At 39.5% G+C, this 12392-nt stretch overlaps 1 protein-coding gene across 4 annotated transcripts in view; it reads left to right on the forward strand.

The window, feature by feature from the left end:
• Positions 1-9532, forward strand: part of KIF2A (kinesin family member 2A) — a 70712-nt gene extending 61180 nt beyond the window's left edge. For all 4 annotated transcript variants that reach the window (XM_019532122.1, XM_019532124.1, XM_019532123.1 and 1 more), the window contains 3 exons: positions 3173-3274; positions 5814-5949; positions 8712-9532. In XM_019532122.1, coding sequence (XP_019387667.1) covers positions 3173-3274; positions 5814-5949; positions 8712-8797 — 324 coding nt within the window. In that variant the 3' untranslated portion in view covers positions 8798-9532. The remainder of the gene's footprint in view (positions 1-3172; positions 3275-5813; positions 5950-8711) is intronic.
• Positions 9533-12392: the final 2860 nt, after the last annotated feature.

Genomic DNA, 12392 nt, shown 5'->3' on the forward strand with positions numbered 1-12392 from the left:
TTAGGGTTCTAAGTTACTTGTTTAAATATTTCCCTTTCATATATTATTGATTTCAAGTGGCTTTTCCCAAGGTTTTCTAGCAGGTTTTTTTCTGATGTATTCCTGTATTTCTCTACAGTTAGGTTTCCTTTTTGGTCTGCAGCTGGAAGTGGGAATTTGGAGCTTGACTGTTTCTCCAAGAAACCAAGCCAGCTCAGTATGCCTCTTATTTGTAGTTACAGGGATTTTCTAGACCCCTTATATATTTGTTCTTTAGCTCAAAGACAGAGAATAATTGAAATAATTCAAAGGACTTACTAGTGTGGTAAATTGGCTAAATACAGCTATTTCAGAATAATTACAATTACTACTACAGCATAAGACCTCACGTGGGCACTCTTTGCTGTCCACATGGGGATTGTAAGTCCCGTGGCTAATCTAGGCAGGTGTTTTTTCTTGCACAGGTAGCACTAGCCATTTGCTGTCCTTGTGGACCTCCATGGTAAAAGCATCATTGCTTACTCGGTGTTTAGCATGCCAGCTCTTCTGTGCAGACTTGGTTGTTTTGTTGGTTTCACTCTGCCCCAGTTTTACCAGTTAATGGAAATGTAGCTGTTAGCTCAGTGAGCCAGCTGTAAACAATGGGGAGTGCTTTCCAGAATTGCTGTTCTGCTAAATTTCTAAGTGTAGACAAGGTTTAATTTAGCACGTATTTGTTTCTCCTAGGTAGGACTGGTCTGTGTTCTTCAACAAAAGTCTGTTCAGTGCAAAAGGACTTGTTGGTAGTCCTCGTGCACCTGAGGTAGAGGCAAAAAGCTGTGGGCTTTGGGAATTATGCCTTATAGCCCTACTGGGCAAGGTAGTGCTGTACCTTCTTCTCCCAGGAGGCAGCCTATGCCTGTTGGCCTGTCTTCAGCAGCTGTGCTGGCAGGAGTGACTCCCTTGACTTGGACACCTGCATTTGGTAAAGAACACAGGAGAAGTAGACTCCTGGATAGTTAGTCTCTTATCTGTTGATTGACAGGTCTCATACCCGCTGCTTTAACTCAGAGAGAAAATTAAACCCCACTTTGTGGAAGGGATGAGGGTGGATGCTCTGAGAGAGAAGTCTGTGGGTTTCTGCTTGAACTTTCTCAAGATCCTGTAGTGTTCTCTCTAGGATTGGCTATATCTCCTACCTCAGTATCCTTTTTATTTAATTAGCATTTTCCTTCTCTTCCAGATCTCTAAGAGATACTCGATAGGATTAAGTTTAAGGGTTTTTGTCACTCCCCCCTGTGCAATCACTCTATTTAAATACCATTTTTGTGCAGAACTTTTTCTTTGTTTGAAAGTGGCTGAAAGTTTAGTTTGTTCATTTAAAAAAAAAAAAAAGAAATATTCTGAAGGCTTTAATAGGAACTGGCTATAATTAAAACATTTAATACAGAGCTGTCACACTTTCTACTTTCCCACCTGTCCATTTACTTACTAATGTGAATAAAACAATTTTGGGCTGTAGACAGATGTAACAAATGCCTTTGAAATGTTTCAGAAGGCAAGTGTCAGATGCACGTGCCCCATTAAAACTCTAGAAATGGCCAGTGTGTGACCAAAGTGACCCAGGAGAAAGCCAGTGGTTTTCTACTGTTGCGTTTTGCAGCATTCCATGTTACATTTGTATGCTGTAAGATTGACAAGAGGCTGATTGGTCCTCCAGGCATCCCACAATGCAGCATTCTTTCCTCTTCCCCTCATCCCACTCCCACTGCCTCCAGCAATAGGAAATTATCAATGAACAGTCCTGGTGCCCTGGCTATGGGGAACTGGGAACACAGTGAGGTGTTCTCAGCACCTGAGGTAATGGTAGCACTCATTTACTCTCTGCTCTGCTCCCCACCCTGGCCACATCTACACGAGCAGCAGACTACATGGTTGTTAATGCACACTCATGTAGTACTTGCATAGCCAAGTATTCAAATGACTGTGCAGTAGCTCACATTACTCACAGTAGCTTCCTTGCATGTTTGTTTGTTTTTTTTCTGATGCTACTGTGCAGTAGCATCTTGTGTAGACGTGGCCCTTGAATTGGGGCTGGGAGGAGGAGTGGAGCCACAGGGCTGAGCAGCCTCCTATCATGTATGGTCCCTAACTGAAAAGCGCCCCTAGTGCAGGCATATTGAAGTGCTCTGGCAGGGCCTGTCTGTGGCTGAAATGATCCATTTTATATACATTTCAAACCCCATTACACTTTGAAATATTTCAGAAGGTACATCTGTCCTCTCCATCATTTGTCTGGCCTGGTTTAATCCTTTTGCTGTTTATTTTTCCTAATTTCATTAACCTCTAGGTTCCTGAGAGATGCTAAAGAACTTGGGAGAGTTGTTTTAATTTTTAGTAGTTATTCTGTTATTTTACCAGGAAATAAATGGTATTTACTGCAAAATATATATACCCCTTTGTGTATTAACACCTTTTGTGGGTTATACGTATATCAAAAGTGTCAGATGTGCAGCTGAATTCAGTGTAGTGGCTGGAGTTGTCTGTAAAATGCACATCCAAAAGTGTGTTTTAACAATGCCAAAAGATAATGAATTTTGCTAACAATCCTGTGGTTTTTTTGCTTGCACTTTCAAATAATAAATTTCTTACTGATGTGTGAGTTCTTTCAAACAGTTTTGTTCAACTAAATATTTATATTGGTAAAGAACATGGATCAATTTACAATTTGCTATTGATAAAGTACAGATTATGTTTGTGTGACCTTTCCCACATCCTACTTATAGTCTGCATTTGTGGTAATATTTTTTTAAATTATTCACTGCATTAAAACACATTAGTATTGAAAACTATTGTTCTCCTCCCCCTTCCTGCCCTTTATCATATTAATCTCTTTTACTGAATACATAGAAATGATGCATTTCCTTTTTGGCTTCTATTCCCCAATAGGAGAACTGATTGGAAAATGTAAACATATCCAAATGGAACTAAGAACATTTTTCTCAAAATTTTGTTTGTAACTTTTTTCCTACCTTTCCCCCAGTTTCTGGAGTCTATTTGCATGTCAGTACTTGTAAACCGTGTATCTCTAGATCTTTCGACAGGTTCTGATTGCAGTGTATTTCCTTTTCCTTAGCAAGACATGTTTAACATACTTTCTTTAAGCAAAATTCTTCACTTAATAACAAGCTTCGCTGTTGTTTCGCTGCTCTAGGAAGAGGAAGTTTCTCCGCAGTTGTTTACTTTCCATGAAGCTGTCTCACAAATGGTAGAAATGGAAGAGCAAGTAGTAGAAGATCACAGGGCTGTTTTCCAGGTAAAATGGAATGTTGCAATGCATTTGTACTGATCAGATGGTTCATGTGGTCCAAAGAGAAATGCATACTCTTGGGACATAAGTACTGTTATTGTCTTAGTGCACTTAAACTTTCAGATTTCAGAATAACCATCCTAGTACCAAAGTCATTGTGGCAATCTGCTGAGGACAGAAATCATGCATAATGTTCTTCAGCTCAGCTATGAACTTCTTTGACTCAGTGGGTGAAGAAGCTTATTGCTACGTATTATCTACAAAACTCAGTATTTTTTTTCTGTATTCACAGAACAGTTACTACATTTTTTTTCTTTATTTTTTTTTTTAGCACTGAGGAAACTTTGGTTCTGGCTATTCTTTTATGTTGTGTTTGGGGTTGGAAGGAGCTTACACAATTTTGAGCTTGAAATTTGACTGCTTATATACATTTAATTTATATACATCTAAAGACCAAAGCTTCTGGTAAACCATGTCCCTACCAGCACCTCTTTTAAGCGTAGCTGCAGCAGTTTTTCATAGGGAGAGGAGCAGTCTTAGAGATACGGTTTTAAACTATAAGCAGTTAATGTTGCAGATAGTTTAATCAGTTGGATCTGTTTCCAGTTGCATGTCACAAGGTACTGGCTTTTCTAGGAATCCCTTATCACCAGGGGGTCCTGGTTCATGTTAGTTGCTGTCTTTCTGAGCTGTGATTTTTGGCAATGATCTCCACTATGAACTCTACTAGGTATGGCAGGCCCTGCTTATTGTGGAAAATTTGTGCTAAGGTAAGGTTGTATCAGTGTTATCGTTAATTACATAAATTTAATTTTCTACACTTTTTTCCTATTTTTTTTTCTGCTATGGGGCAGATCTTTTCCTGACAAGAATGAAGGCTTTTTACTTGTTGTGATTCCTTTTTATTTTTCTGTTGTATATTGTGTGTATATGGCAGTGGTTCTCTACATTTTTAGATTCAAGGCACTCCTCAGTAGTCTCAAGGCACCCTTTGGAAAGTGTCAGTTCTAAGTTTTCACTCATTTTTTGACATCAAAAAACTAACAGTAGCTCCTCTGTTGCAGAGAACTCAGAAAGACCACAGCAGGACAGAATCTCTGGATTTATCTTGTGAATCTATGTTTGCACACCTAACAGTGCTAACACTGTGTGGCACCCTGGTGCACCTTGAAAGGATTTCAAAGCAATCTGGTTGAGAACTACTGGTTCATGGTCTTGTGCATATATGCTGTAACAAGTTGCCTCTGATTTTTTTTCCCCATAGTATAAACTTGCATTAAAAAGCTTTGTATACTCTCTTTTATTACAAATAAAATTACAAAGTGTATGTTTAAAAGGTGGCCAGTCTACTAAACTTGCTGGGAAAAACAGTATTTTAAAATTCTTTTTTTAAGATTTTTTTTTATGGATTTATCTGATTAGAATATTCCTCATGGCCATTGAAACATGAAGTACAATACAACCTTGTTACAACAAGCCCCATTTATAAAAACAACTCCCTGCTTTTAACAGTCTCAGTAGCAAGAACCATTGTTTGTTATGATATAACAAATTGACTAACCATATTATAGCAATCACCCTCTTTGAACAAACTTTTCTCTGTTTCCTATGGGTGTTTGTTGCAATTAAGTTGTACTGTGTTTATAAATATGTAATTTAACATGTATAGAAAGTACGATTTTAATAGCAGATTCTAAAGCAGATGGGGACCTTCATTTTGTCTTGCCCATACAAATTAAACAGGTGCCAACTGTCTGATAAAAATGTTTTTGTCGGTCACAATAAATAACTTTATCTGGAGCCTTAACTACGGGTTTTTGAGTAAAATTTCAAAGATCTCTATGCTGTATTTTCAAATGCAAGAAAACCATTTGGGAGACCAAGTGCATTGGCTTTCAGTGGAAACTAGGCTTGTAAGAGCCAAAGTTGCTTTGGAAAATGGGCTGTAAGACCCCAACTCACTTTTTTTGTTTTTCTGAAAGTTTTATTATTTGTCTATCTCCTTCTCCCAACCCAGAATCTTAAGAAAATAGATAGGCTGGCAGTGTGCCTTCATTGTTAAGATGGGCTACTGGAGACATAATAAGAGGATAGGGAAAGATGTAATTCTGATTTGCAGGCCAAACACACAGATCACTCCATTAGTAGCTTTAACTAAGAAGCTAAGATGTTTCCAACTGGAGTGCCTGTTCTGAAAATGGCTGCAGCAGGATCTCCCAGGAAAACAGGCAGCTTCCAGTTGGTCAGCAGATCTCTTTTCCTCCCATCCTCTTCCCCTTTTCCAACCTGACATAAGGTCCCTTTTCAACACTTGAGAATAGAGACTGCTATTCTTGCTCCATTGCTGACAAATGGCAGCCACTGGAATTAAGGAATCAATGATTAAAATTTATAAGAAGCTGTAGTTTTGCCATACAGGAGCAGGAATTAATACTTGGATGTTTTACAACATAGATTAATAAATGTTTGTCTAAGAAAAGTTGTAGAAAAGCAGGAATGACATCTGCTTTATATTGAGTCATTTTTGCCTCTCTTGTCTTCATAGGAATCTATAAGATGGTTAGAAGATGAAAAAGCCCTTCTAGAGATGACTGAAGAAGTTGACTATGATGTGGATTCCTATGCTACACAACTTGAAGCAATTCTAGAACAAAAAATTGACATTCTGACTGAACTCCGAGGTAGACTGGTTTTGGTCATTTGTGTGTGTTACTGGTGATTTGTTTTTATGCATCAAAAGAATATCTTTAATAATGAGCAGCAACTTCAACACTGTCTTGTCTCTCTTCATCCATCTTGTAGCCCAGATTCCATGTGGAAAACAGTACCTCTCCATTTCCTAAGAGCAAAGGTGCACATACATTCAGACTATATCAGTATAAGGGGAAAAAGCCTCCACTTTGTCTCCTTTGTTCTGAGAGGTATAATTTGTCATAGGTGACAGCTGCTTATGCCTCTGTGAAACAGGTAGTGTCTAAGGTGCCACCATGCCCTGCATGTCATCCTGATGATCAGGCTAATGCAGCTTACTACCTCTTTCTCCTTTTGTTCTGGAAGGATGGAGCTATTATGCTTGGTCCTCTAGCTTCTCTTCTCTTACAGCTTCTGCAAAAGGACAAGGTTACTAAGGTTGGAGTGGTATAGTTACGGTCCTGGGAATGTTCAAGAAGTAAAGGGTTATTTTGGTAATATTTTTTTTCTTGGACTAACTGTATTGCAGGGAGAGGAGATGTCAGATAAGCTTGCAGGTGCAGAGATTTGAGGGGGGAAGGACAGGTACAGCCAGATGCTACCCTGGAAACTAAACACCCACTATGCTTGAGAATGAACTCATAGAAGACTGATAAAAGACAGAAGCACCCGATCATCAGCTGGAGACCACTTTACAGAATGGCCACTCCATTTTTGATCTCATAGTCCTTGTACTCAAAGAAACCTCCAAAACACCCCCCAGAAGGCCTGGGGACAAAAATCTATAACTGGATGGACAATAAAAGCTAGGGACAGTGATTTTTATGGCTCATTACAGCTTACCTGATGCCTACCCTGTACTCTGCAAGTTTACAGCCCTCTTCTATTTAAGTGGCTGTTTCAATTGCATAAGGGGTTTAAGCAGAAGTTAGTTTATGTAATATTTAGCTTAGGCAGGTCCTACTTCTTTCCTTAAACCTTGTCTAGCATCTTTCTCAGTTTTGCAATTGGTCCACTAAAAGATATATAACAAACAAAACATCTGCATCTTGCAAAATAACAAAGGCAGGAGACAAGCACATTCACAGCAGAACTGAAGAAAAACAGAAAGTAGATGAGCAAGGAATAAGTAGTTAACTCTTGCCCCTGTATCGTTTCCTGGCTCTGTAACAGGAGCTGGGGAGAGAGCTTCCTGTTCGGCTGTCTGCCTACTGGAACTTGGAACTAGATCCAGCTCCAAACAGCATGGTTCATGGTTACCACCACAGTTGTGGCTACCAGCATGTCCTCTTCTTTAACAGTCTGCATATCGTGAGCGACTGTCAGGTGCTGTTCTTCAGTTAAGTAGGATTAAAGACTATTGCCAGAATTGGCTCTTCCTTGCTATTTCACTGAGATTAATTGCTGTGGGTGATCTCACACCTCTGAATTGTTGATTCTGGTTATCTTTGGACCTGGACAGATATCACTACCTCAGGAACAGTTGGCAGGTGGGGATTCTTTGCAACCATGACATTAGAAAGAGAAGGTTCAAATCCCGTACAGTCTGCATGTTCCACAAACTATACCCACAAGTTGGATGCAGCCTGGGAACCATGTTGGCATGCTCCAAAACTATGCTGGTTTAGGCATGCCTCAGGAAAAAAAGCTGATGTACTTTTTATGCTTATTCAATAAAAGGATTGCTTGGAAGAAGACATGTAGCTGTGGTAAAATGCTACTTAGCTATTTCCTGTTCTTTGAAAATAGTTACAGGCTGCCTTTGAAATAAGGTACTGCAAGTGGAGCTATGCAAGATACACTCTTATCTCCATTCATAGATCTTGATATACTTGTGTATTCTTTGTAGGTTGGGGAAAAGGGTTTATAGTCAAGAGGCTTGTCATTCCCAATTTAATTTTTGGAGTCTTTCTTCCTCCTGCTTGGAGGGTATTAGAATATTCAGTCAACTCTTCTTGATTTTTTTGGAACTGGTCTCTCTCCTTATTGGCCCCAACTTCATCCTTTTACCTCCTTTTTTTTGGGTAGATGGAGCTGCGTAACTGTCTATGGAGTTTGTTGGAGGGCAGAAGAAACTAAGACCATAGCAAACAGAATTGTCCTTGGGCAGCTTTCTGTTCCTTCCCTAGCCCTTTCCTTTCTCTCTACTCTTTAATTCTCTTCAAATTTACAGTGAAATAAGCAATTGTAAAGGAATTTTCATTGTACTGTGCAGCTCTAGTGACAAAAATCAGTCTCTGCATTTTGGAAAGAGGGGCTCTCAGAGACATTCCTTGTATTTGGCAGTGGTTACTCCAGGAGGAAGAACGCTGTCAAATCTCAGTGTTAGATGTTTTTACAAATGCTTTTGGAAGCGATATTAATATATACAAACATATCACAGGCTTCATCCTGTACAGAGGCCATGTGGAGGAAGCGAATGCAAGTAGGTGGCTGCACGTGTTAGGTGATGGTTAAGTGGGAAGCAAACACTCCACTGAGACTGCTACTTTGCTGCTTCCAAGTTTCTTATGCCTACAAATAGGATTAAAGTCTAAGAAGGGAATGAGTTGGAGAACATTTCACTTGTATCTTCTGTGTGTGGCATAGTCTGTTCTCTTCCCAGTTCCTTTTCTGTGTTCAGTCTCTGCTTTATGTGGTGGAGTGCAGTGACCTTGCACTATTTGGGCTTTGTACAGAGACTTGTGTTCTCAAGGCCTAGCTATGAGACATACACTGAGCACAAGCATTGTTTTGTTTTCTTTTTTTAAAGATAAAGTGAAATCTTTCCGGGCAGCTCTACAAGAGGAGGAACAGGCCAGTAAACAGATCAATCCGAAGAGACCGCGTGCCCTTTGAAATGGGCCTCTGCTGCTAAAGGCTCCCCTGAACCTTTACTGCTGTAGCATACAGTTGTAATGAAACGGTGGCTGTAAGAACTCAACTACTTGAAAGTGTAAAAACTTTTGAAATGTCTGTGGAAATGTCCTGTTTCTTCTTCACCCTGATGACATTTTCAGTTTTGTGTGAAACACTCCTATGATGTCTACAAAATGCTTCTAGACCAGACAGCACAACCATGCAGGGTTCGGATCTGTGAAGCACTTTGTTTAAAATAGTTCATTTATTCAAATTGTGAATCTTTGTTTTGGAAATCTTTGCCATTTTTTGATAATGAAGTAAAACTGTGGACTTGAAAAACTTCACAGTATTTCCTTTTAAATCTGTTCAGTTTTGTTACAAGGCCCAGCTGTGCAGTTCTCAGTTGTTTGCTTGCATGCACACCTCACCAGTGATTGTACATAACTGCTCTTCTAGAGACAGCTGTGCTTACCTCTCCCCATTCTGTGCCTTGATGAAGGCTACTTGATCCTAAACCTTCTCTTTCTGAAGCACAGCCTTAATAAACAACATTCCTTATTTGTCAATGTAAATTGCTTTTAGTGTGTGTACATTTTTAATGTGTTTCTGGTGACTAGTTCATTTCACAGGATGTGCCATATCATTGAACAGGAACTAAAAGAGCTGTTAGAGTGGACAGACAGCTGGACGTTCCATTCTCCTTATTTAAAAAAAAAAAGAAAAAGAAAAAAATCTGGACGCTGGAATCATTTGACTCCCATACCGAGTGGTTATATAACTATCAATTTGTTTGTAAAGAAAAAACCTATAAATTAGTTGATGTATAATAAAAAGTAACATTTAAGTATCGAGGAGAGTTGTATCTTAGGGAAATATGGATATACAGTATGTGTACTTTTGTGATAATGCTGTCAGATTAAGGTGCAATCTGGTCCCTATGGGTAGGATGAGTGTAAAAGTGCAGGGAACCAGGTAAGGGCATACATGAGTACCTTTTCACATACTGTTAGAAAATTGGCTTCTGATGCATGATAAAGTCCATGTACATTAACTGTAGTTTGCAGGTAGTTTTGAGTAGTACTATTGCTTTAAAAAGAGTAGCTAATACCTATTTTTCCCTTTGTACAGTGCCAGCAGCTGAAAAGTGGGTGGATTTGCATCATTTGAGGATTTGCACAATACCTCTACTTAGTGATATAGAAATCTCACCAGTACCTGAAATCTCACAAATGGCGCCATGTGTATCGGTTCTTTTTTAAGTAGTGACATTTGAATTTTTTTTGCAAGTCAATATCTAAAAGAAAAATTGCCCATTTCTGTAAGAACTTTGTCAGATGAAGACTTGTAGACCTCTCTAGGAGTTCTCCCTGTTTCCAGGACAGATTCCAGGAGTTCGTATCAGCCAGCTGTCCCTTAGAACTGCTTAAAACTTTTTGGAACACAAGCCCATTTGTGCAGAGGCTGAAGGGAAATAAAGGGAAGGCAATGAAAAGAGAGCTAAATGAGCCAGAGATTATCTTAGTGTTTTGATGTCTGTATCTCCCATATGAAGGTGTAGACTATGGGAAGCTCTTGTCACATCATGGTAAAAAGCTCCTATGTGTAAACATGAAAGCTGAAACAGCACTGTAGATTTCACACAATGTGTTTAATAAATTAAACTCTGAAACATAAATTAGAGATGAGAATTTACTTCTATGCAAGGCACATTTGCTTTGTAAACGCTTCTGAATTTTACCATCTAAAAATGTATTTTTAAAAGGCATGTGGTGCTAGAATGTGTGTGCGCATTCATGCCAATGACTGTTCTGTGCAGGCTTGTATCATATGAAACCATTCCCAAGCATTTCACTGACTTCAGTTCCGAAATGGCTGTTGAAGCATCTTTCATAGCGTTCATGTAAAAACGCTATCCATCAATAAGAGACAAATTTGATAAAACCAGCTGCTCTATTGATATGTTTTTTTGCGCCATTAGCCCCATACTATCCAAGTCAAAAGTGCTCACTGTTAGTTCAAATGACTGGACATCAAGGCTAAATGTAGCTTTACTTTAAAGGGAGCAGTATATTATGTGGAAGATTTGTGCTTTAGGCTTCAAGAAGGCAAGGATGCTGGGTTGATTTAACAAATCAACTTCCGAGTTTGTCCTGTAAAATGAGTCTAATAAAACATGCCTCTGTAAAATGCTCTAAAAACCTCTGGTGCATTGTGTGCAATGCATTATCAGCTTCCAAAGCATTTTGGCATGAGTAATGATAACACTATTTACAGAGCTCAGTTTTCATGAGCACCTGTACAAATAGTTTAAATGTGAAAGTGATAAATCTGTATGCCCAGACTTGAAAAGGATGCCGATACGATGGGTTATAAATTTACCCAGACTTTTACAGTTTCCCAATAATGGATCTATTTTTCTGTTTTCAATGTCATCGGAATTGTTTATAAAGGTAATTCCCAACTAGGTGTTTTGTATCTACTGATGCTTGTCACAGCCCCTGACTTTTTACTGACATCACAGCTGAGTTTGTACTGGTGCAGAAGCATTATTATTATTGTTTGGGGGTTTTTTGGGGGTTTTTTTTTGGGTACGAGAAAGCTCTACTTACTAAAAAGGAAGGAGCATAATTTTATGAACATGACTTGCTGTCCAATATAGCAGACTGTTACAGCATACACACACCTGTGCTAGTAGATGGTGTACAAGACCATTTTCATGTATGTCAATTTGGAAGTTTTAGAAGATAAAATATACCACAGATGCAGGGATCAGTTCTATAGTGTCACTCATGCAAGCCCCAAGAATGGGTGCAGATCTTACTAAAAAGGGAAATCCTGCTGTTTCTACTGGTCTCTACAAATGGGAGCCATAAGGCTGGGCTTGGAGCGGTGTACACTTGATTCTTAAAGGGAAAAACAAATATATTTTTTATGTCTTGCTGTGGCTTTGTTTTCTCTCAAATGGTCTAGGGCAGTGGTTTTCAACCAGTTGCCCATAAACCACTGGAGGGCTGCAGACTATGTCTAAGAGTTTATGAAAGATGACTATGATCAACCAAAAGTAGGTAAATACCCACACTTACAATTTAAAGGGGTTTACACCTCCATTCAGAATTTCCAAAAGGGTTTACACCTCCATTCAACGTCTTTTAGGGTGCTGTAGATTAAAAAAGGTTGAAAACAGCTGGTCTAGAATAAGTGCCCAAGCTATAATTCTGGAAGCTGGTATGTGTAATTACAGGTTTCCCTTGCCAACTGTGGGGGTTAGGTTCCTGAAAGTTCCTGTGGTTGGCAAAACCAGCAGGGCTGGGGGAGCAAGGACTGTGGGTGGGTGGTGAGGGGCATGAGCAGTGCCATGGGGTGGGGCAGGTATTTTCCAGTTGTATGCCCCCTTCTCTGAAGTGTGGATACTTAAAACCGTGGTTGGTGAGGGAAACCTGTATAATTCTCAACCTTCCCCTTCAGTGGTTCTGTGCCATTGGTTATGGCTAGGGTATCTACCCAACTTGGGGCAGCAGCCAACCAATTTTGCAGACAGATCAGAGCTGGCTGCCCTTTTCATGGGCTTATGGTGGGCATCCCCTACCCCTTC

This window comes from Crocodylus porosus, unplaced genomic scaffold (assembly GCF_001723895.1).
Source record: "Crocodylus porosus isolate Cpor-Errol unplaced genomic scaffold, CroPor_comp1, whole genome shotgun sequence".
NCBI classification, from domain to species: domain Eukaryota; kingdom Metazoa; phylum Chordata; order Crocodylia; family Crocodylidae; genus Crocodylus; species Crocodylus porosus.